Source organism: Sardina pilchardus, chromosome 18 (assembly GCF_963854185.1).
Source record: "Sardina pilchardus chromosome 18, fSarPil1.1, whole genome shotgun sequence".
NCBI lineage: Eukaryota > Metazoa > Chordata > Actinopteri > Clupeiformes > Clupeidae > Sardina > Sardina pilchardus.
In genome coordinates this window covers 32,225,669-32,251,431 of record NC_085011.1, presented here as the reverse complement: position 1 = coordinate 32,251,431, position 25,763 = coordinate 32,225,669, and the positions used below count along the sequence as shown (strand labels likewise).

The window sequence follows — 25,763 nt, the reverse complement described above, 5'->3', positions numbered from 1 at the left end:
CAGTGTCCAGCTAATTTTATGTGAGGTTGGTGAATCTTATTTGATTAACTAGCGGTTTAGTGTTGAGTCCTCGTGTTGTCATGCATCTGGTAGCCTGTGCTAGCTACGTTACTTTACTGGCTACTTAACCTGCCACAATATCTTATCTTGACACTCCAACACAAACATAAATTTTTTACTATTTACGAACGTGTAATTACATCGAAACTGATCACATAATTATAAGCACCATAGTTTCTGTCTTATCAAAACGTAGCACATAACACAACATGGCCAAATAAATGAACTAGCCTACCTGGTGCTCACATCCATGACGTGCAAAATATTAACTACAATGAACCACACAATTGGGTCACATGAACCCAAGTTATAAGTTATTATGCGTGTTTCAAATCCAAGTTGTTGTTAGAGCTATATCAGCATCAATTAGAATTCCGTGATAGCCAGTGGCCACGTCTGTCACTTTAACTTTAAGCTACTTTGCTAGCCTTTGCTACTTTGCTAGCCTCTCAGCAGATGGATACTTGCAAACGTTTCTAGTAAACTATCTAGCTTACAGTTGGCTATAAAGCACGTCTTCAAGCTCTGCAATGTTGATTACTACCTACCTACTCCAGTAAGACACAGTTGTAAATACAAGTCTAGCGAGTCTGATTAACAGTTGCCTTAAGAAGACAGGTTGATTAGGCGAGCTAGGCCACCAAATGAAGACAGCAACAAGTAGCATAAGCAACATAAACAAGCAGCTTTATGTGTCCACTCACTGTATTTATTTTTATGACAAGTTTATTTAAATGATATGATGATGCTGCCCTATGGAGCACAGCCAGCATTCTGCATATACAGTAGTGCCTTTTGTAGTGGGTACACAAACCGGACTGAACCATACCAAAACGTAACGTACTGAACCGAACTGTACCCTACTGCCTGGTGGAAAACTAGCTTTTAAGATCCAAGGCAGAACATGTATGGGGAGTACGTGTTCACGTGTCATGTGTATAAAAACGGGGTGAAAATATGCCGACTTGTTGTGCCTGTTCCATGAGGAGGCAGTGTGCTTAGGCGTATCGCCATATCTAGCCTGTTAATCAAATTAATGTATGAAAAAGTTAGGTGCGCCAACGAAGGTTCAGTGCGTTGACTCGCCAGCTTGCCTACCAGTTGACTACCAGTCGGCGATGGAACATAGAATCACGTGACCAAAACGTCACAAGCAAAACCTTAATTATACCACTGTTTGTTTGAAATTTCTATAGTGATGCTGTGTGGTGTTTAGAATGTCAATTACATTTTCTACTAACTCTGCCCTAGAAAGCCAAAACGCCGTAACTACGCTAGCAATGAAAGGTTTAAAGTTTTCACAGTGGCCAGCAAAACATGTTGCGGGTAGATTAGTGGTAATACATTCATATGATGCCTTCTTAGGAAGTATTTTTGAAAATAAAAAAACATGACCACTGATGTGACCTTTTTGTTCTATTTATTGATGTTTGCAAGTTGTGAATGCTAGTAACCCTCAAAATTAAGAGATGTATTTTATTGCAGTGCTTCATTCATCAGTGTTTGGCTTAGAAATGTGTGCATTCAATTTTAAAGTAACTAGTGCAGTATTCATTCCTGTAGAAAACCTGTAGCTCAACAAATGTCCACTGGTATGCCTGCTTTAAAAATAGGATGACAGGGAAAAATATCATTACAGCTAAGCATGCCATGCAATAATGCTCTGTCTTCCACTCCTTGTCTAGCTGTGTGGCATTCTGAAACATTATTAAATTCTAAGTGTCAGTTTATTGTCAGTTTATTGAACAATTGTCATTTTGAATAGCCACTCCATACCCGTGTTTGTTAGTGTGTTGTTACAAAATCTGCGGAACTGTTTTATGCTAGCAAACTGCATACAAGGAATCTTTATTGACGTCACATGACGTAGCTGTTGTAGCTATGGACACAGACGATGGCTCGTTTGAAAGGTGAGACTTTAAGCTCACTTTTACTTATAACATTTCAAACCACATTTGGATTTGTATAAATCTGATTTCTTTAGGGTCTTGCTACATAATGGTCAGATTTCAATCAATTATGCACATTAATGACTCAAGTCATAGCAGGAGTGTGACGCGACCAATAAGGACATCAGATCTTGCATCATTTTACTTTTTGTAAAGTAACTTACCTGGGTACCTGGATTAGAAAGATTTACAGAGCAAACATGTATTACTTGAATTTGAAAAAGAGTCATAATGCACCTTACCACTCTCAGAATCCATTTTAGAGCAGAAGTTGGAGCCAATGAGATCTGACAGGGATTGGGCAGCTGAAAGTTTGTGTTTACTGATTAGTAATGACTGTACACGCTTAGGTTCAGACTGGAGTTGAATAGGATACTCTGAGACTTGCTGCGGCTTGGCTTTTGAGCTACAAGGTCCAGAAGATGGCAAAACAATTGATGATGAATTGGAAAAGTTTCCACTATGCTGTATGCAGCCTTTCATTTTATCCTTGAGCTTGAAGAAGGGTGAGCGAGGCTTGGACTGCACAGAGAGTTCAAACATACTGCTGGTCTTGTTGTTGCGCGTGAACTGGATGCTCACCTGGATCCTGCCTCTTTCTTTACACTTCTTCCCAGGTTTGGAATCCAGTGTATACCAGCTGAAAGAAAAAAATCAGACATTACTGTTAAAAATATATATATATGTTTTTTTATTGTTCTTGTACAGCTGTTCATCTCTCCTATTAGTTAGTGGGCCTTGTGATATTTGTGACATCCCTATAATTTACTTTGCCATTTTGCCTTTTTTTACCACAATTGATCTGTTTTGTGTTGTGTGCAGACATATCTACAGAAATTAATTACTCAACTACTGGCGTTCCCCAAAGCTTGCAAACGTGTTAGATGTGATCATTTAGTGAGATATTCTGCATGATTCTGCAGGATTGACAGAATATTCTTTTTACTGTTAGAGAACCCATCATGAGTGTGGAGGAGGAAGGGTCTGGGATGCCAAACACCACTTGAGCCTTTTGAAGGAGTCATGGGCCTAATTCACTGAAACACTAATGAAGGAAAGTGCCTGCTTGACAACCCTAGTGAAATGAGTACAATGGCTGCTCTGTTTTCGCAAAAGTTCCTTTGTGATTTTTGTTAGTAAATCCCTAGGTAACACTTTATTTGGTAACACTTTAGTTTGGGGTGTCGCTGTTACAGTGTACCTACCTAATTAGGTACAGTGGTACAACCTGTGTGACAACATGTACTATCAGGTACTATCATTGTACTTGCATTATGTATTTGTGGGTACCTACATATAGTTGTTACATTGTAATACTGAGTGCTTTTACAAAACTTTGCCAATTTGCCTACATTTTTCTTCAGAGGCAAAGGGCTGACCTGAGATCTGCTGGATGGGGTAAATCTGGTCATAAAAGATTTGATATACAAACCATTCTTAGCTCCAGTCAAGGGGTCGTTGTCTTCATGTAACAGCTGTGCTGCTACAACCTTGTTACGGGTTTATGGCACTGTTTCAAAGAGTAATAAGTGTGTACCAACACAGTTGATACATGTGCTACATAGGGTAATGGCAGACATGTTCCAAGACATCGAAGACACAACATACATGTCATATGTGCATGCAAGTAAGTTACTGGTACACTTAACAGGTTTATTCCACAGTATCAAAGAGTAACAAAGGTGTAGCAGTGCAGCTGTTACATATATGTGACCTTCCACGGCGAAATCAGTCACAATGTCCAAATTTTCAAAATCAAAGTTATTACGTTTTCAGGAAGGGGCATAATCAACCTTCAAAACGATACCTATATCTAATGAATTGAACGTCATATTACTGAAATATAAACATTCAAAGGAGTTGAGTTCATCCTGTCATGCCAATAGAAAAACGGAGAAATCTGCCTTTGAAGTTAACCGTCGGCTCAACACTCACGAACGCTTTGTAAGGTCGCCGCTATTACAAGATTTACGGTACTTGTATCAACGACACAGCACGCGGATGGCTTGGTGGTTGTCGATGAGTGCATTTACCGTAAAGCGGCAAAAAACGAGACGCCTCTAACTTCCTGCTTCCTCTAACTTTCTCACCTCAACAAACTCACGTTTTTAGACTACAAAAGGTCAGTTTTTCGGCGAAATGTATTCACGGCCGTACAGTGTAGACCTCCCACTGTTTCAAAACACTTACAAAAAAAAATCCACGATTTTAGCACAAGTGACATAAATGGCCATTTTTCTCAGAAACGCCTGTTGCGACAAGCGACTGGTTTTGCCGTGGAACGTCACATATCAACTGTGTTGGTACACACTTATTACTCTTTGATGCAGTGACATAAACCCATAACAAGGTTGTAGCAGCACAGCTGAAGACAATGACCCCTTGACTGGAGCTAAGAATGGTTTGTATATCAAATCTTTCATGACCAGATTTACCCCATCCAGCAGGTCTCAGGTCAGCCCTTTGCCTCTGATGAAAAATGTAGGCAAATTGGTAAAGTTTTGTAAAAGCACTCAGTATTACAATGTAACAACTATATGTAGGTACCCACAAATAAATAATTCAAGTACAACGATAGTACCTGATAGTACATGTTGTTACACAGGTTAAACCACTGTACCTAATTAGGTAGGTACACTGTAACAGCGACACCCCAAACTTAAGTGTTACCCTTTAGGGTAATGTGTCGCTGTTACAGCGTACCTACCTAATTAGGTACAGTGGTACAACCTGTGTAACAACATGTACTGTACTAGCATGTACCAATATTGTACTTGCATTATGTATTTGTGGGTACCTACATATAGTTGTTACATTGTAATAGTGAGTGCTTTTACAAAACTTTGGCAATTTGCCTATACTTTTCATTAGAGGAAAAGGGCTGATCTTAGACCTGTTGGATGGGGTTAATCTGGTCATGATAGATTTAATATACATAAACCATTCTTAGCTCCAGTCAAGGCCTCGTTGTCCATTGTCCTCAGTGTACAGTACATGTAACAGCTGCACAGCTATACCTTTGTTACTCTTTGATACAGTGGAATAAACCTGTTAAGTGTACCAGTTAATTTGACTGGAGCTAAGAATGGTTTGTATATCAAATCTATCATGACCAGATTTACCCCATCCAGCAGGTCTCAGGTCAGCCCTTTGCCTCTGATGAAAAGTTACAATTACAATGTAACAACTATATGTAGGTACCCACAAATACATAATGCAAGTACAATGCTAGTACCTGATAGTACATGTTGTTACACAGGTTGGATCACTGTACCTAATTAGGTAGGTACACTGTAACAGCGACACATTAAAATAAAGTTTTACCGCCTTCATGCAGCTCGGAACCTCGAAGTCTGATGTGCATGAACGCACTATATCTCATGGTTAGTCTACTGTGTCTCTTAGTGGCATAGCAAAATAAGCCAACAGTACAAAGCTTAACTCGGTAGGGGGTCGCTACAGTGCAACAGGCTACAGCGCTCATACAATGGGTCCAAATGCCCACGGGGACACAGGTTCGAATCTGACCTACGGTCATATCCTGATCCCTCCCCATCTCTTTCCCACTATCTAGGCAAAAAGGCCAAAAAAAAACCTATACTCTTAAAAATACAGAGTATGTTGATGTAAACATGTAGCCTGGCTAACGCCTACCACTTCTCAAATGAGACGTGGTCTGGCAACCAGACGTTCATTTTCTCATATTTTGAAAAAATGCCCAGATCCGTTCATTGGGGGCCACGGATGTCTATCAAATGTGCATAGCTCATCTAGCATGGTCTCACACCCAACTCGTAGAACGAGGACGCATGCCAAGCCCCCTGGCGTCAATATCGGAAGTCGAAGGTCCCCCCGCACGTTCATATGCAACGAGAAGGGCTGCCATTGACATCAGTGTAAATCCTTTGGCGTCGAATGTAGACGCCATAAGGATTTCTGGAAACTTCTCGGATGTTCTGTGATTGGTCACCAACATCAGGCGAAAATTTGGGTGTTGGTGTCCAGACTGCCTTAGCAGCGTGAATGAAATCACCGTGCAAGGCAGGTTGGGAACACCCAGGCTAGTAAACATGTAGAAAAAGCAATCTTTGGTGAGTGTTAAAGCAATAATTTGTTTCTTCTTGAAAGTGTTATGGCTTGTTTTTGTACGGCTTGAGCGTTACAGCTGTAGCGGGTTTCTCTGAAACTCTGTGGACCAAATGTACAGTGCGTACATTTGCAAACATAGCGTTATCAGCACCATGGCTAACTGAATGCTGTGATCGTTTAACACCTGAACGACATCCTTCAATCACAAACCTAGTTGAATGAAGTTAACGACAACATAAGAAGGAATCAAACGTTTAGCGATCATGAAATAATACAATACAGATGGCTAACGCCTACTAGGGTTGGGTACCTATCGCATTTGAACCGATATCGGTACCGGTGCCGGTGCCTGAGTTTCGATGTCGGTATTCAACTGTATTTTTTTCGGTACCTTACCCTTAATGAATCTGTAACACCTTGTTTGTATCAACTACAAGTTGCACAAAATCTAATTTATACATTAAGAATGCTTTTAACACAATACAAACCCCTCTCATTTCTTAAGTATGAACATGCACAATGGATAGTGAAAGTTTTTTAAACAGACTCCATCAAACCCAAGCATAGAACAAATAATTATTCCATTGGGTTATATGATGATTTAGCTATTTTAGGCCATGTTCATGAAAAACGCAATCCTTCCATCTTTGTTTTGTGCAATTTAACAGTAGCCTAGGTCAGCAGTATGCCAGGCATCATGTTTAATAAGCCGCCCCTTTTTAATGAAAACATAGCCTACTATAGAGTTTACAAATGGTTTAGAAGTTATTCATTTATGGTATATTTATGGTCAGCATAGCGCTGACATGGACTTCTCATGTGTCATGCCGTACAATTCTTCTTCTCCCCTCTCCCTCTGTCTCTCTCAACTCTCCCTCTTTCCCTCTCTCCCTGTCCTGTCTTTCAACTCCCTCTCCCCCTCTGCCTTTTCCCTCTTTAGTATAATCATTTATATCCCCATTGATGTACTTATCAATACCAACCATCATGACTTATAGTAATACTAACCCACTTTATTTCTCTTCCCTTTCCCTTATACCTCACCTGTGAGGTGAACCATTACCAGTCATCAGCCATCTTTGTGCCTGGCCCTCATCAAACCTGAAGTCCCATCCCCCTGAGTGCCATTGCCATCGTCATCCCTATGACTGCCCTACCATCGCCTGCTGTGGTTCCCTGCCCGGATCCCTGGCCCACGCATCCTAACGACCCATTACCCTCCAAAATTACTAATGGATTACTAATGGACTGTTTATTCCCTATACTGGACTGTTTGAACCTTCTATGAACCTTCTGATACTACAAATGACTATACTCTACTGTAACTGACCCTAGGCAGATGGGTTGGGCCCTTGAGTCGTGGATCTGTCTGAGGTTTCTTCCTATATGCATCTCCAATTCTAGGGAGTTTTTCCTTGCCCCTGTTACTCATGGGCTCTCTTTGAATGTTTAACACTCTGTAAAGCGCCATGAGACATGTGTAATGTTTTGGCGCTTTATAAGTAAAATTAAATTGAAAATTGAAATTGAAATACTTGGAATTAAAACTTGCTAGTGGTGTCTGGCTATACTGAGGGAGGTCCTTAGGCTGACCCAGCCCAACTTGTGACATCATCAACGTAATTGATTTGTCGCCATATTGGATTTAATCAAAACCATTAAAAAAAATTTACAGGTCACCATATTTGTCCGATCTTCCCAAAACACTTTTTGGAATGATACCTAAAACTATTCACCCACAACAGCCAATTGAAATATATAATTCTTTATACAGCGCCCTCCACAATTATTGGCACCCCTGGTTAAAAGCCTTAAAATAAATACAATTTTTATTGTAGAAGCATACTCTCACTCTGAAAATTGTAGAAAAATGTAACCTTCAACTCAAGTGAATTTTAAGGTGGGAAAAAAAATCCCTGACTGAGAAAGAATTATTCTTCATAAAATCACCTGTTCCACAATTAATGGCACCCCTAACAATTCCTAGGAAATAAATATAATTAAAGTATTTCTGCCCTAGGCTATAAATACGACGCGACACAGAGACCATTTCTCTTCCACATGGGAAAGACAAAGGAACACACTGTTCAAGTAAGGCAGATGTGTGTCGACCTTCACAAGTAAGGCAATGGCTATAAGAAAATAGCCACTCGCACACCTGCCCATATCTATGGCCAGAGGAATCGTTAAGAAGTTTAAAATAACTGGAGCAGTGGTAAACAAGCCTGGAAGAGGACGCAAGTTTATTTTGCCACCACGCATAGTGAGGAGGATGGTAAGAGAAATAAAAAAAATCTCCAAAACTCACTGTTTACTGTACTGGGCCTTCAACTGGGAACGCGTGCTTTGGTCAGATGAGACAAAGTTAGAGCGTTTTGGCAACAAACACTCTAAGTGGGTCTGGTGTAACAAAAAGAGGAGTATGCAGAACAGCACCTCATGCCCACTGTGAAGTATGGGGGAGGATCGGTGATGCTGTGGGCCTGTTTCTCTTCCAAAGGGCCTGGGAACCTTGTTAGGGTGCATGGCATCATGAATGCTTTGAAATACCAGGACATTATAAATCAGAATCTGGTGGCCTCTGCCCGAAAGCTGAAGATGGGTCGTCACTGGGTCTTTCAGCAAGATAATGACCCTAAACATATGACCAAGTCTACACAGAAATGGTTCACCAGACACCGTATCAAGCTCCTACCATGGCCATCTTAGTTCCCAGACCTCAACCCCATTGAAAACCTGTGGGGTGAGCTGAAGAGGAGAGTGCAGAGGAGAGGACCCAGGTCGTTGGATGATTTGGAGATTTTGTGCAAAGAGGAATGGTCGAAGATCCCTCTTTCTGTTTTCTCTAATCTTGTGAAACATTATAAGACAAGATTAGGTGCTGTTTTATTAGCAAAAGGGGGTTGTACAAAGCATTAACATCAGGGGTGCCAATAATTGTGGCACACATGATTTGATGTAAAATAATTATTTCTTAATGTGGGATTTTTTTCCTTCTAAATAAATGCACTTGTATTAAAGGTTGGATTTTACGCTTTTTTTTAATTGTGGTCCTATATTATTTGGGGAAAAAAATGAATTTATTAGAAGCTAAAGAACACATCTTAACCAGGGGTGCCAATAATTATGGAGGGCACTGTATATTCTATATACTGATATTCATGACTATTCATATTACAACTCCTCCTCTTGAATTCAGCTGTCTTTGTTATCTGGTTCTGCCCAAGATCATGGGCCTGTCCTCATTGAGTTTGTGGAAAGTCATTGACTTCAACAAGCATGGAGGATGCAGGACTGCAACTACAATACAGTGGGGGGACTAAGTATTTGACCTCATGCTAAAGTTGACTAAAAAGAGGAATATAAAATCATCTTTGGCAATCTTAATGCCTTAATTTAAAACATTAGTAAAAATCTAACCTTAAAGGACACCAATTTTCTTTGTGATTGAAGAATGTATCGTAAATAAATGTCCCACATCATCACATACCCTTCACCATAGCTAGAGATTGGCATGGTGTTTTGTCCAGTTAGCCTATTAGCCTGTTTTATTTGCATTGAGCTCAATGAGCAATGAGGTTGGATTTTTACTCATTTTTTGCATTGAGCTCAATGAGCAGTAAGGTTGAATTTTTACTTATCTTTTTTATTAAGGCATTAACCAACCCTTTAGGCACCAGAGTTTTTTTCTAAAACATAAAATTTTGACATATTAATTTCAAAAGGCTTTAAAGAGACCCTATGTACGGTGTACATTTTAGGACATCCTCAGACTCAGGTGTCAGACTCAGAAAAACATCCGTCATCCTCAGACAAAACTGCCTCAGCGTCAGAAAAACCTCTGTCATCTTCAGGCAAAACTGTGTCAGCGTCAGAAAAAACCTTGTCATCCTCAGACTCAGGTGTCAGACTCAGGAAAACTACCGTCATCTTCAGACAAAACTGCCTCAGCGTCAGAAAAACATTGTCATCCTCAGACAAAACTGTGTCAGCGTCAGAAAAACCTCTCTCATCCTCAGACAAAATTGCGTCAGAAAAACCTCTGTCAGAAAAACCTCTCTCATCCTCAGACAAAACTTTCTCAGCGTCAAAAAAAACTCTGTCATCCTCAGACAACCGTGTCAGAAAAACCTCTCTCATCCTCAGACAAAACTTTCTCAGCGTCGGAAAAATCTCTGTCATTCTCAAACAAAACCGTGTCAGAAAAACCTCTCTCATCGTCAGACAAAACTTTCTCAGCGTCGGAAAAAACTTTGTCATTCTCCGACAAAAAACCGGTGTCAGAAAAACCTCTCTCATCGTCAGACAAAACTTTCTCAGCGTCGGAAAAAACTTTGTCATCCTCAGACAGAACCATGTCAGGAAAACCTCTCTCATCCTCAGACAGAACTTTCTCAGCGTCAGAAAAAACTCTCTCATCCTCAGACAAAACTGACAAAACATACAAACATAATTGAGATTACAGTATTTCTGTCTAAAATCATGCATGATAGGCCTACCAATGAATCATTCCATAGGGCACGGAATGAATAATTTAATTAGTCTGTGAACCGAGCTAACTAGCTAGCGGACGCTAGCTTAAAAAGCAATGGAAGTGAATGGCAGTAACCATGACAATATAGCTATGCGCTGCTAGGTCACTAACAGTTGAAAGACTCCGCTTAAACTGTATATACCGTTGCTAGTTCACTTGAGTATAAACTACCCACTTTACCTAATGTCACTAATGTTATTCAGGTAGTTGTCATTTCAAAGAATGACAGCTCCGTTTAAAATGTTACCTTAGCTAGCTAGCCAGCAACCAGACAGTAACCAACAGCAGCATGGTCTGATATTAAGTTATTTTCTTAACAAATCCATACACTAAAAAATACACTATTAGGCTTGAAATGATCGGGAAGACTTACAGATTATGACAAAATATTCCAAAATACCGTCAACAAATCCAGAAAGCCATAATGACCAATTTATTGATAACATTCCACAAGTATCCCATTGATATTAATGCAGCGAGGGCGTACTCCCATTGAGGGGCTAGCTGTCTAGTTGCTGGCTAGCTAGCTAGCCGCCTAGCTAGGTAACATTTTAAACGGAGCTGTGTCATTTCTTTGAAATGACAACTACCTGAATAAGATTAGTGACATTAGTTAAAGTGGGTAGTTTATACTCAAGTGAACTTGCAACGGTATACAGTTTAAGCGGAGTCTTTCAACTGTTAGTGACCTGGCAGCGCATAGCTATTTGTCATGGTTACTGCCATTCACTTCCATTGCTTTTTAAGCTAGCGTCCGCTAGCTAGTTAGCTCGGTTCACAGACCAATTAAATTATTCATTCCGTGCCCTATGGAATGATTCATTATTATCATGCATGATTTTAGACAGAAATACTGTAATCACAATTATGTTTGTATGTTTGTCAGTTTGTCTGAGGATGAGTTTTTTCTGACGCTGAGAAAGTTTTGTCTGAGGATGAGAGAGGTTTTTCTGACACGGTTTTGTCTGAGGATGACAAAGTTTTTTCCGACGCTGAGAAAGTTTTGTCTGACGATGAGAGAGGTTTTTCTGACACGGTTTTGTCTGAGGATGACAAAGTTTTTTCCGACGCTGAGAAAGTTTTGTCTGACGATGAGAGAGGTTTTTCTGACACGGTTTTGTCTGAGGATGACAAAGTTTTTTCCAACGCTGAGAAAGTTTTGTCTGACGATGAGAGAGGTTTTTCTGACACGGTTTTGTCTGAGGATGACAAAGTTTTTTCCGACGCTGAGAAAGTTTTGTCTGACGATGAGAGAGGTTTTTCTGACACGGTTTTGTCTGAGGATGACAAAGTTTTTTCCGACGCTGAGAAAGTTTTGTCTGACGATGAGAGAGGTTTTTCTGACAAGCTTTTGTCTGAGAATGACAAAGTTTTTTCCGACGCTGAGAAAGTTTTGTCTGAGGATGAGAGAGGTTTTTCTGACGCTGAGGCAGTTTTATCTGAGGATGACAGAGGTTTTTCTGAGTCTGACACCTGAGTCTGAGGATGTCCTAAAATGAACACCGTACCTATGCAACTTTTTCATAGTCATTAAATCGCTTAGAAATCGTTGTTTTGCTTGACTGACCAGTTTTATCGAAAACAGTCACATTTCCTCCCGCCCCTAGTGTCCCTCTCCGCTATTACAACCTTGCAACTTTCTGATAAACGATCGTTTGCTGTTTACATCTGGAAGTCAGAGACGCGAAATGAACAAGAAGAACCACGCTTGCAATTTATATATTTATATATAGCCTACTGTATATATGTATAAATATACACGCTAAAGCTGTCGGGGAAGCTCTGCAGAGAAATACAGTGCCTATAGAAAGTCATCATACCCTTTTGAAATAGTTACCTTTTTTGTCTTACAGCCTGAAATCAAAACCCATTTAAAAAAAAATCTTTTCCAGTTTTATTAACAAATTTAGCTGTACAACATCAAAATAATGATAAAAAAGTGAACAGTTCTGAAAATTAATAAAAAATGAAAAACTAGAATAACAGGGTTGGAAAAGTCATCATACCCCTGACTTAATACTTTGTAAAGCTTCCTTTTGCTTTCATTACAGCCATCAATCTGTTTGGATATGTCTCTATTATAGCTTTGCACACCTAGATAGGGGAATATTTGCCCAATTTTCCATACAGAAATGTTAAAATGTAGTCAAATTCTGTAGGGAATGGCGATGGACTGCTCTCTTCAAGTCAATCCACATATTTTCTATAGGATTTAAGTCAGGGCTCTGACTTTGCCACTCAAGGATATTCACCATCCTATCCTTAAGCCACTGCTTTGTTCTTTTGGCAGTATGTTTAGGATTATTGTCGTGTTGGAAGGCGAATGACCTCCCCATCCTCAGCTGTCTAGGAGAGGGACGCAGGTTTTCCTTAAGAATGTGGGTGTACTTGGCAGCATCCATTTTCCCTTCTATCCTGACCAATTGCCCAGTTCCCGCTGAAAAGAAACATCCCCACAACATAATGTTGCCCCCACCATGCTTCACACTAGGTATGGTGTGTTTTGGGTGGTGTACTGTGTTGGTTTTCGCCAAACATTGCGCTTGGAGTTCAGTGCAAAAACACATCTGGAATATTCTGCTACCATGTGGAAAAAGCTTATATGGTCAGATGAGACTAAGATCGAACTTTTTGGAGACTAAGATTGAAGTTTTTGGACTGAGCTCCAGGCGCTAACCAAACACAGTATACACACCCAAACACACCCAAAACACACCATACCTACTTTGAAGCATGGTGGGGGCAACATTATGTTTTGGGGATGTTTCTCTTCAGCGGGGACTGGGCAATTGGTCAGGATAGAAGGGAAAATGGATGCTGCCAAGTACACCAAAATTCTTGAGGAAAACCTGTGTCCCTCTCCTAAACAGCTGAGGATGGGGAGGTCATTCGCCTTCCAACACGACAAAAATCCTAAACATACTGCCAAAAGAACAAAGCAGTGGCTTAAGGATAGGATGGTGAATATCCTTGAGTGGCAAAGTCAGAGCCCTGACTTAAATCCTATAGAAAATATGTGGATTGACTTGAAGAGAGCAGTCCATCGCCATTCCCTACAGAATTTGACTAAATTTTAACAATTCTGCACGGAAAATTGGGCAAATATTCCCCTGTCTAGGTGTGCAAAGCTATAATAGAGACATATCCAAACAGATTGATGGCTGTAATGAAAGCAAAAGGAAGCTTGACAAAGTATTAAGTCAGGGGTATGATGACTTTTCCAACCCTGTTATTCTAGTTTTTAATTTTTTATTAATTTTCAGAACTGTTGACTTTTTTTTCATTATTTTGATGTTGTACAGCTACATTTGTAAATAAAACTGGAAAAGATTTTTTTTTAAAATGGGTTTTGATTTCAGGCTGTAAGACAAAAAAAAGTAACTATTTCAAAAGGGTATGATAACTTTCTATAGGCACTGTATGCAAGCATAAAACGAGCGAAAATGAAAAACGAAACCGAAACCAGAGATGAAATCGCCAATCCTGCATTATTCCTCTTTAAAGGGACATTGTGTAAGCTTGAGGACATTTCATTGTGAAATTCTCCCATCTAGCGGTTAGGGATTATATCGCAGCCTATACGGACTACGGTAGCTTCTCAGGTCAAAAAGATCATGCCCAAAGATCTGCGACGAGACAAAACTGTTGCGGAGGTGTGAATTAAATGCAATTTCCTTTTACTGTCTATGATTAAACGTTGCACATCGTTGCCAGCATTTGCAAGCCGTTGCAAAACATTCATTAGGTTGTTGCAGTATAATGTTAATCTCGTCGTGAATCTACCAAAACAATATGGCCCTAGTTCCAGTCTCCTAGTCAAAACAGAACTTTTCTCTATTGTCGTTGCTTGTGTGTGATGCCAATAAAACTCACTTTCGGATACGTAATAAATTATTTCACTTTGCCTGTTAACCGAGCTGGTTAGCACAGTAGCTAGCTAGCACAGTAGGCCTACATAGAAAGTTAATGGGAAGGCCTGTCAGGCTTGCTAGCTAGGTAGCCAAGGACTGTGGTTAAACTTGTTGTTGCAAACTAACCTGAAATAACATAAAACCGAAACTTCTCCATTGTCATTGCTTGTGTGTGATACCAATAAGACACACTTTCGGACACAACAAACCATTTCATTTAGCCTGTTAATCGAGCTAGCTCGCTAACGTTTGCACCGTAATGGGAAGTGGTAGCCAGCGGTTTTGTACACAACCTCACAGCTGTTTACAGCTCCTCGAGTCACGGTAAAATTTCATGTTTGGTACAAACCTAATTAAGAAACACTTATGATGTGGGTGCTTGCGTTTCTTTACGAATCTGCAGTCTTAGTTGGTATAGAAATGATTGTGACACGTAAGAGGGCAATAATATGGTGCCCGTGAATGTTTTGCAACTAACCTGAAACATCCTCCTCCGTTCAGCAAATTTGTATAACTTTGTAGAACTTCTAGTTCAAATAAAACTATGGTAGGTTAGTTTATCAACTGTCTGTGGGTCTAGAAAGCCTTTTACGTGGCTATGTAAACTAAACTAAAGGCCATTGCGGAGACAGTGACAGATCACGATCAAAGTTACTCTATTTGTTTATTTGGAAAATACAATTTCAGTGTTGGAATGTTAGATAGACAGGTGGCTTGTTGAAAACGGGTTCATAACTTACATCGCTGAATGTAGGAAATGGATAGATCCGAGATATGGTCTCTGCCATAGACATAGCTATGGTCTCTGCCTTCAGAAGTCAAAGACGGAGCTGTAGTATTTCGCATATGTCCGTAGTGCCCACCCGTATTCCAAGATGGCGCACGCAAATGGAGAGCCGGGTCTGAGCTATGAATATTCAAATGAGGACTTCTGAGCCAATATGAATGCTTCGAATTGGTGGTAGTGGTAATTACACATGAATGAGGCCACATTTATGAATGGGAAATGTTGATTTTGGTAACAAACCATTGGAAATCTTACACAATGTCCCTTTAACTTAAAAGTGATAAGAGATAAGAGACTTTCTGTAAATTGGAGAAATATTAAGGATGACCCAGAGTTTATGTAGGGATTAAATGTATCCAACTAATTTGCATATTATGACGTCATAATGATGTTATATGGTGGCGGCCATCTGGATTTTTGAATTTTCATGATTTTTCTTATGTTATTATAAAAATATTAATATTATTATTATTAATATTTTTGCTGACAGACATACACATCACCAGGACATGAAAACACAAAAAGAACAAACATTGTACCATACTGAATGGTCAGGGAAATAGTAAATCATCATAGGCTGCTAATAGCAAGATGATGGGAATGATGATGATGCTGCGAATTTATGTAGCAGGCCTTTTGCCATAGAGATAATGAATCCCTGTTCATCCAGGTGACACTTCTTGTAGTGTTTCATGGTGTGGTACCTCTAATTGCAGGGCACACAAAGGCCCACCACACACTGCCTACACCTGTATTTTGTCTGACTATGGCCTTTAGATCTGCCACTTTGTGTTTTTTTTATCATTATTATTATTATTATTACATTGCATGTAAATGCAATGTACTGTTATCCCTGTTCTTCTTATAGTTATTCTTCTTCCGACCAAAATCAACCATCAAAGGCTCTAAAACCAACGAACCGTTTGACGTCATTCAAGCACTCCTACAAAGGTCTTGAAATGGAGATTTGTTCTATTATTTTTCACATTTGTAAACTTTATACTTTTTGAGATATTTACGATAAGAGTTAAAAAATCCCATAGACTTAACGTTGAGACGCTTTGATTGTTACGTAGTGCTCATTAAGCTACAGCTGTAGCAAAGAATCCTTCATTAGCCATCTGCTCCGCTTTAACACTAGAAGCGCCAAGCGCCGGTCATTTGACCGCTCACGCGTATTACTAGAAGCGCCGTGTAGGTTTGACCTAGATATACCTAGAACTGCCGGGCTGCGGTCATTTGACCGCAGTGATCACAAAAAAAAAAAAATCTTTTCACTCGATTCAATTCCAGGACCCTACGTTCACGACTTTTCCTAAATATGCGTGGTTTATCACCCAGTATTTTTACATGATCAAAAGCACACCGGTACAAGCTAGTTTAGAGCTATTTTGCTATTACTTATTTCACAACAATGTGAGTCTCACGTTCGGCCATGTTTTTCCAGGCTGCTATTCTCTTTTCTCACAGCAGATGTCGCAAGGGTTCCCATAAGTTTCCTGTCAGTCGGGCATGAGGATAATATAATAAAACATATAGTTTATATATGTGCAATATGTAGCCTATTATATATGTTATTTATTTTAATAACTATTTTTCCTTTACATGGCATAGTGTATGGAGGCGATTTACAGTGGTAAAAAGTTTGTTTTGAAAACGTTGCGCGACGTTGTTCTATTAAGCATAGGGCTATGTGTGTAAAAAATATTTTCAGCTGATATTCGTCGTTGCCTATTAAATTAATTTAGGCCAAATCATTCATCTGTGGGCAAACCTTTCTTATGCATTTATTTGGGCTTAACCTACTTAGTATGCCTACATACATTCATAGTTCTAGCCTATAGGCCTATCTTCTAAGTTGTATATCTTCTATAAGCCTAGTTGTATCTTTAAAGCTCAGACTAATGTAGGCTATAAGCATTTTCGTACATATTTGCTGTAAATAGTTTACTATTGTACAAACTATTTTCTATTATGATATTCATTCCAGGTTTTTGCGACGGCGGGTGGCTCAATACCCTAGTATCTCTGTCAATGCGATTTCACGTGAATCAGTTGGTTTAGGGGTAAATATCTGACCTTCTACGCGAACAACCGGCGTTCGATTCCCTGTGTAATTCTTTTTAACTCTCATCTTTAGATTGAGTCTGGATGATAAATGTGGTAAAGAACATGTATATCATGATATTAAGGACATCTCCCCGAAATAAGCAACATGTAAAGTAAGCATTTGAATGATTAAATACATAGCAAGGGAACTTTTGAGTTGGCGAGGACAATTATTCACGACGCGGTAGCAGTGGGGGGCTGGGATGACACCTCTTGGATCACACCTTCACAGCAATTGACAAGTGGTGTGTGTGTGTGTGTGTGTGTGTGTGTGTGTGTGTGTGTGTGCGTGTGTGTGTGTGTGTGTGTGTGTGTGTGTGTGTGTGTGTGTCTTTCCTCTGAACTATTGGACTGGACATAAGTTAACACTACGCCTCTGAACGTATCTTTGTATTTATTTTCAATTGGGCCAGCTATCCAGCCAACAACTTCACCAGCCAGCCGTTATTCTCAACGCAAATGGCTTCGGGGTCTATACATAACACACTATCCATTGCTAACTAGGGGTGGGTGCAATTCATCGATTTGGCGATGCATCGCGATGCGGCACGTGACGATTTGGCATCGATTAATTAATGTCGATTTTTAAAATAAATAAATAAATAAAATTAAATTCACTTTGATGTATTGCCGCAAGACCGGAACAAAAAACATGTAACCAGAACCTTAACGCACGTGTTTGAGTGGGACCACAACAAACAGAGCACTTCACGCTAACCCACTGCTGCTGTGAACCAATCATAAATGTTATCTGTACTGATTCTAAGACGTTCTCATCGAATAAGCCAATGAGAGGCAGGAATGCATAGCAACCGTTTCCATGAAAGAAAACAAATGTACTTCGCGAGTGGCAGAAACCAGAAACTTGTTGGCTAGTTCTAGCTAGTTGTGGATTGTACATGGCCATGGTAGTTCAAAACCATACAAGTAGCTGCAACTTCATGATTATGTGCACTTTTAATCAACAGTCAGTGACCACGTGCATGTCAAAACATGAGACTAATGAAAAAAAGTTTAAACCAAGCTAACGTTCATCTCGTTCAGCATTTCTCCTTGTTCGTAGCTTGCTGCTTTCGTTTGTAAGCTCACGATGCGGCAGGCAAGGTGCAGGTCTCTCGTTCAGTCAGTCACTCGTTCTTGCCTTGTTGGCTGTAGGCTACAGCACAGGTTCTTTTTATGGCTCTGTAGCCTAAATGGGGTCTTGAAACCGTTTTATTGATATAATCGTTCTGCCCAGCCTTTAAACATGCTTGTCGGAATATTGGATCCTTGTTTATTTATGAATGAACACGTTTTCTTAAATAAATTAGCTGATCTAGCCATAGTCTAGTACTCTATCCAGCCATGCACCATTGAGATCAATATGTTTTGTCCCCACCCGGCAATTTCAGTGATTCAGTGATTTTAGTGGCACCTAGTGGTTACTCTATACAAAACAAATCTCTCAATAGATCTCTATGGTGCATTTTGCCCTTGTTCAGGGTGGGAAATGAAAAAGAAAGATTTGCATAAGACAAGTCAAATTGGTGTTTTTAAAAAGAAGAGGTAATGCAGATTATAGAAAAAAATATAAAAAAAATATTTAAAAAATCTTTGTATATTCCCACAAGGTGTTAGGGTGCTCTGAATATGAGATCCAAATTTATTTTTCAAACTTGTGAGGTCTGCTGTTCAGTCCCTGATAGATTTTCTTTTCTCTTCATTGGTTTTTCGGAGAGTGTTTCTACTTATCTCAATAAGAAAAAAACCCCAAGAGTCTATGTTGAGTAAAAATGTTGATCAACTTTGAGGGACTGCTATGACCATGCAGGATCATCCAGACTACTCGTAATGATTTTACTGCATACTATTCCTATTTATGCACCAGCCTGCAAAATTTGAGCCTCCTACAGATTCTAGTTCTTGAGCAATGAGCTTGTGAACTTTGACAAAAAAAAGAGGCAGAACAAATTTGACACCCCTCTCCCCCTGTAAAACTGGCTGTTACTTGAAAAGTATTGATCTTAGCACAAAAACATTTTACAGAGTGTCTCCTGGGTAACATAGGCACACATGACAGATTTTTTTGAGACGCAAGTGCGTGGGCTCTGGTTGATTTGGCGTGGAATGACCCATCTACATAATCTATCTATATATTTTTGCATTTTCATGCACTGGTAATTCCTTGGAATTGCATTTCTAGCTATTATTATTCTCCTAACCAGGTCAAATTCAGCTTCAACCGTTTAACGTAGAAACTTGGTTCAAACTTTATTACGTAGGTCTTGAAAATAAGACTAAGTCTATGTATATTTCAGTTCTGTAAACTTGATACTTTTATTAGCAAAATATCTTTCCCCATTGACTTTTCATAGACCTCTGAAGCTGCCATCCTTGCCCATATAAGGAGATCCGGGAGTTAATTGAAGCCAACTGCCCATATATGGCAAGCTTTTTTGTAGGCGAACTTCAGAGGTCTATCGCACTGCACTGCTGATTAAGCTGATTTGCACCTGTGTCAAGAGCCAGCTGCTCAAGGCCCTATCAAGTTTAATTGACAGCCAGTTAAATTGAACCTGCATTATCAGCTCTCTCTGTCTACCCATTCACTCATACACACACACACACCTGACTGCAGCACTTCATATACCACACTTCTCCATGCACTCCAAAACATTCTCACCTTAACCTAACTCCCCCATTTCACTGCATCATAGAAAGCCATGCTCCTTACATCCACTTACATCCACTCACACACACACACGCACGCACGCACACACACACGCACGCACGCACGCACGCACGCACGCACATACACGCACGCACGCACGCACGCACACTCACACGCACTCACACTCACACTCAGAGGTGGAAAAGTCAAGCTTCAGAGAGTAAAAGTCCAATCACGTATTGGTTCTGTTTGTAAATTTAAGTTTGTTTCACATTTTATCTTATGTCTTGCTTTTGCATGCACTGGTAATTTCCTCGAAATTACGTTTTCTAGTTCATCTATTCTTATTGTGTCATACAGTATCTTTTTAACTAATACAATGTTTTACACAGCAACTTTTTACATTTACATGCAATGGTAATTCCTTCCATTCTAGTTATTACAGTGCATGAGAATGCACTGTACTGTTATCGCTGGACTTTTTATTATTATTCTACCGACCACTTTTTCTGCTCTAAATTCAGCTCTAACCATTTAACGTACAAACTTTGTTCAACCATTGTTACGTAGGTCTCTCAAACGACAGGTGTGCTTTGTAACTTTGGTGTTTGACAACTTTATACTTTTTAAGATATTTGCCATAAACGTGCTAAAATTTCCCCGTTGTAAGTCAATGGGTCGAACGTTCGTGTGTTAAAATCTAATGACATCACGATGCTTTCGCGCCTGAAGTTCAACCAAAGACGGCAACTTCCACAACATTAGCCTACTCACCATCTATTTGACTGACTAGTTTATCCATCTCCATGCAGGCTTAGCTATGTAGTCAACAAACAACTTGGACTGGTCCGAGCTTGCTTTTGCTAGTTCACATCTGGGTCATTCCACCTCAATTCAACGGATTTTAGAGAAAAGTTCTGCTTGACCATCTCAGATTTGCTTCAAACTTTTACCACCTAAAGAGTAACCATTTAAACTAACTTAGCCAAAATATTAGATTGGTATACCTAATACATCCAGAGAAAAACATTTTTGAACATGGTACCCCCCTTCTGATTTTTGGCACATTGGCGCCCTCATCTAAATCTGCAGCAAAGTTCAGATGTCATTATCTCAAAAAGTTGTCAAGCTAAAGACTTCAAATTTTCTGTGAATAATGATTGCTACGTATAGATTCCACATATTCATTCGTAAGCCGTATGTGTTGACACTGACTGAGTTTCAATCTTGTGAAATCAGAAGAAAAATTGCAGATTTTTTTCACATCCCCACATTGGGTGCCCCATTACACAATTTATAAACAAAATGTTTGGCAAATGGTTATGTCTCTCTACAGAAGTGTTTAAGCTGTTTTTAAAAAAGTAATTAAGAGGTGTCTATATTGGTATTTCACTTGTGCAATGACGGTTAAGTTGAATATACTCGAATCTAAAAACTCAGAAATATGAAAGAAAAAAAAAAGAAATCCATGGCATGACCTTCCTGACAGACCAGTGTGACCCTCATTGAAAAGTCAAACTGGAACTGTCATGCTGATACCTTTTGCTTTTCTCAACTTCTCGATTTTAGAAGTTTTATACAGATGTTAAAGATTTTGTGGCTGGTGCTACAAATCTTAGAAGTTACATCTGGCCCTTTGAGGGCAACCATTGTGCTGATGTGGCCCTCGGTGAAAATGAGTTTGACACCCTTGATATAAGCCATCATACCCAACTCTGCAACACGTTCTTGAGTGGTCAGAAAACCATTTTAAGTTGACATGCAGTTAAGTGATTATGTTTACATTTATTACATATTTTGAATGCTTTAAGTAGTTTTCAAGTTTTTATTTATATCAACTTAATTTTGTTGATCGTAGCAGAAAATGTTTCAAGGGGCCGAGATTATTTATGTCTGGCATTGCCGCATTTTTCCCATTAAAAATAATGTTGGAATGAAATCAGTGCATTTCTTTTTTAATAGTCTGCATCAGTCTATGCTAGCAGCAAGTAGAATGGAGAAAAACATTAAATATTTAAATATCGCAAGTTATATCGTTATCGCAGTACTCAATAATGTTATCGCATATCGCATGTTTTCCTAATATTGTGCAGCCCTAGCTAGCGCGATAAAAAAAAACACATTGCCCCGACCATAAGCTTTCGTTCTCCACACAACTAACACGTTTGTTGAGGGTCTGCTAACTGTTTCACGATATGCCTACTTATCATTGCAAGGCATGACATAAAAACCCACCCCACACTGGCACTGCCTACACCTGTTGCCTATTTTGTCTGACGGCACCCTGGATCTGCCACGTTTTTGAGTTATCTTGCTAACAGACAGACAAACAGACAGACAAACAAACAAACAAACAGACAAACAAACGCCAGTCCCCGATGAAACATAACCTTGGCAGAGGTAATAAACCAAATCTGCAGTCAGGAAACAATATAGGCTATATACCTTTGCTCTATAAATGAACACATTCTGCTGACTGCAAACTAGCATCCTCTTGTTGCTGTTTGGCCCACCATCCTGGTGACTGAGGGAAACATAAATGCATTGACAGGAGCCAGACTAGTATCTCAGTGGGATGAAAATGAGTGGAGATATAGGAGCCAGGCTATTGACTTGACAGAGTCACTTCAGGGGCTGCTAATTTGAACAGCAAAGACATAGCCAACACTTATTCCATTCACTGCTCAAAGTTGCAGAAAGTTGTGAATGTGCCATCTCTTGTGATTTTTAAACCACCAGCACCACATAAACCACAATAATCAAATTTTAGGCTTTAGGATTAATTCCTTTTAAAAAGTGTCAGCTATAAAAGTTAAGATAAAAACACTTACACAGTTTTGCTTTTCTCCTTGTTGTCACAAAACTCACTGAGGTTGATGGTCTTCTGTCCCAAAAATTTATCCAAGCCAACCAGAGACCTGTGCATAACCAGCAAGCATAACTGAAACTCTGTCGTGTCCTCAATAAGTAGTCCTGGTAGCTCAAATGAAGCCTCCTCTCTCCAAACAGGGTGCAAAGTTTTTTCTGCCACTGAAGTTGAGTATTTCTCTTTTCCTAACTGGATGATGGTGTAAACGTCGTTAGTCCTGTTTTTGCCTTTTGGTTGCAAATCTGCTGCTCTAACGACTGTGACTTGTACTTGGGTTGGAAACCAAATCTCAGATTGTTGTCCCAGTGACATCGTCGCCTATTCACACTTATTGTACGAGAACGTCGTGCAAGTTTGCTATTCTAGAATAGGGGAAGATGTTTTACAGATTTACTATACACATTAAAACGTAGATAACCTACAGATGGCATATAATTTCGCCATTGAATATGACTGAACTAACGTCAGTAGCCTAAGCTACAAATGCCACGTATCCTACCTTCATTTAATTAAAATACACGGAATTAACAATAGCGACAAGGCTATTAGAGGAGCACAGTTGATGGTGATATGAACAACGTTACAACGTGTTAACGGTTCACAAATGTTCGAGTTAACGTTAATTCACAGACGATAACCACCAGGCTCTGTGCTTGAAATGGCCATTTTAGACAATATCGAAGAACAATGTTGCTAAGGTTTATGTTTGCAATAGCCCACAGTGTTTCATCGCTGCCACACTGAACATCCAATCCACCTCCAGAACAGTGGTCCAAACTGTGATAAGGAACCACTTCCTAGTTGTTCATGTAAACGTGACGTTCCTCATCTGACACGGTCAGTTAACCCTGTCGCTGCCGTGCAGAGCAGAAAGAAAGAGACAGAGAAGTGGATAGAACCAGGTAGAAAAAAAATGTGCCTTCCTGATGCTATATGTAAAAAAAAAAACATGGCCTAATTTCAACCAAACATTCAACTAGATGTAGCGGTACGCAATATGACCGCCACTCACATTCTCTCCACAAAAATAATGTCACTTGCCAACTTTATCTCCCATTTGTGCCATTTATATGCATATCTCCTACTGTTGCAGCAGCTCATGTGTATATAAATGAGTGTGTGCATGTGTGAGTTTGCCCCCCATGGATGAAATTTCACAATTCAGATTAATCAAACACATGCAATTTAGTGCAGGTCATTCTAGCCTGAGTGTTCCCATCCTGCCTTGCGCGGTGATTTCAGTCACGATGTTAAGGCAGTCTGGAAGTAAAACATCCACAGTTTTGCCTGATGTTGGCGACCAATCACAGAACGGGGGAGAAAGCAAGACCATGATGAGCTCAGGGGGTCAGGATTTGGAGGGTTAGCTTCAGCCAGTTAGCATGGCATTTGGCCGCCGACATCTTTTAAAAAATGGCGTTACATGGTTGCAACGTCCGGCACCAGTTTTTGCATGCTGATTGGTAGATGGCAACTCATGCACGAGTTTGGTGTTGAGCACGAGCATCCTCGCGCGTCCATGTTGATTACGCATTCTAGAAGACAATAAAGTGACTGACGACTTGGATTAAGTTACCGATACTTGACTTAATGCCTGTGGATTAGACCGTATCATTACACCAGGCTTTGTGAATAAATAATAAAAAAAAAAAAGCAAATGTTGTTCTTATAGGTTACTATTATTTGCATTATGTATGAGTTGGCAAGGTATGATAAGACATTTTAGGAAATGCGAAGCAATTGTCTAAACCCAAAATATTAACCTAGTACTGTCGTGTAGGCTATGAGGACTATTTTAAAACACTCAGCTGCAGTTCCTGTAGTTCATAACAACGAAGCGTTGGGGGGTCACATAGCCTACAGTAGATAACGGCAAAAGTTTCCGACAGTGACAGCAGACTTAAAATGCATGCTGCTCGAAACGGCTACCGCCGTTCATTCCGACATACCAGCACTCCGACATTGATGTCCAATTGTCGTAGTGGAGGCATGTCTCTTTATGGGAAAAAGTCCCACCACTCCGACATTTGTTTTTTTCATGGTCGCAGTGGCGGTATTTAACTTTTTTTTCAAACAACGTGCCATTCCGACACGAGGTCATTAATAGGCTATTAACCCTATACACCCCAGCAAAATTCTAGAATGCTGCTGCTGCTCCCTGAGAATTTTGAGAAAATATGAGTATTTTCAATATACTTAGAATAATGAAGAATATCTCAAATTGAGTTGAAAATGGACAATTACAAGTTTATTTTATTTAAAAGATCAGAATCAGAACTTTTTAATGATGTTTTTTAAATATTTTATATTTGTCAAAAGGATTTCGAACAGTAAAACATTGCAAATATACACATGGATTTAGTGTGAATAGGGTTATTTACATTCATTACATTTTCAATATTGAAATGTAATAAGTACGTATAATATAATTATTTTTATTCATATATTACTCTTATTCAACCAACCCTCAATCTACAACATTCCAACACAAGTGGAGCACCCAAATGACGTTTCCACACATCTTCCGCTGTTAGCTCTCCTACTACCTCCTCTTTTGCAACTGATACACCCTTTTTTTCTTCCTGAAAAACGCACAAGATCATGCCCCACCTTCAGATTAGAGGTAACCACCCTGTCTACTGTACCAGATGCAATGCCCTTTGCTCCTCGCATTCTGGAACTAAAGCCATCACACAGCTCATGGACCAGATTTATTTTGAAGGCTTTCAGGGACCATGGCCTGCGGTTCTTTGGGAGAGGTCTTTGCTGGAGTACCCACACAATGTACGCATTCACAATGGCTAC

The 25,763-nt window shown here is 39.7% G+C and overlaps 1 protein-coding gene across 1 annotated transcript in view; it reads right to left on the bottom strand.

Annotated features, from left to right (window-relative positions):
- Positions 1-23,703, bottom strand: part of LOC134064354 (rab11 family-interacting protein 2) — a 69,529-nt gene extending 45,826 nt beyond the window's left edge. The window contains exons 1-2 of the mRNA XM_062520274.1: positions 22,921-23,703; positions 2,252-2,649 (exon numbers count right to left, since the gene is read on the bottom strand). Coding sequence (XP_062376258.1) covers positions 2,252-2,649; positions 22,921-23,270 — 748 coding nt within the window. The 5' untranslated portion in view covers positions 23,271-23,703. The remainder of the gene's footprint in view (positions 1-2,251; positions 2,650-22,920) is intronic.
- Positions 23,704-25,763: the final 2,060 nt, after the last annotated feature.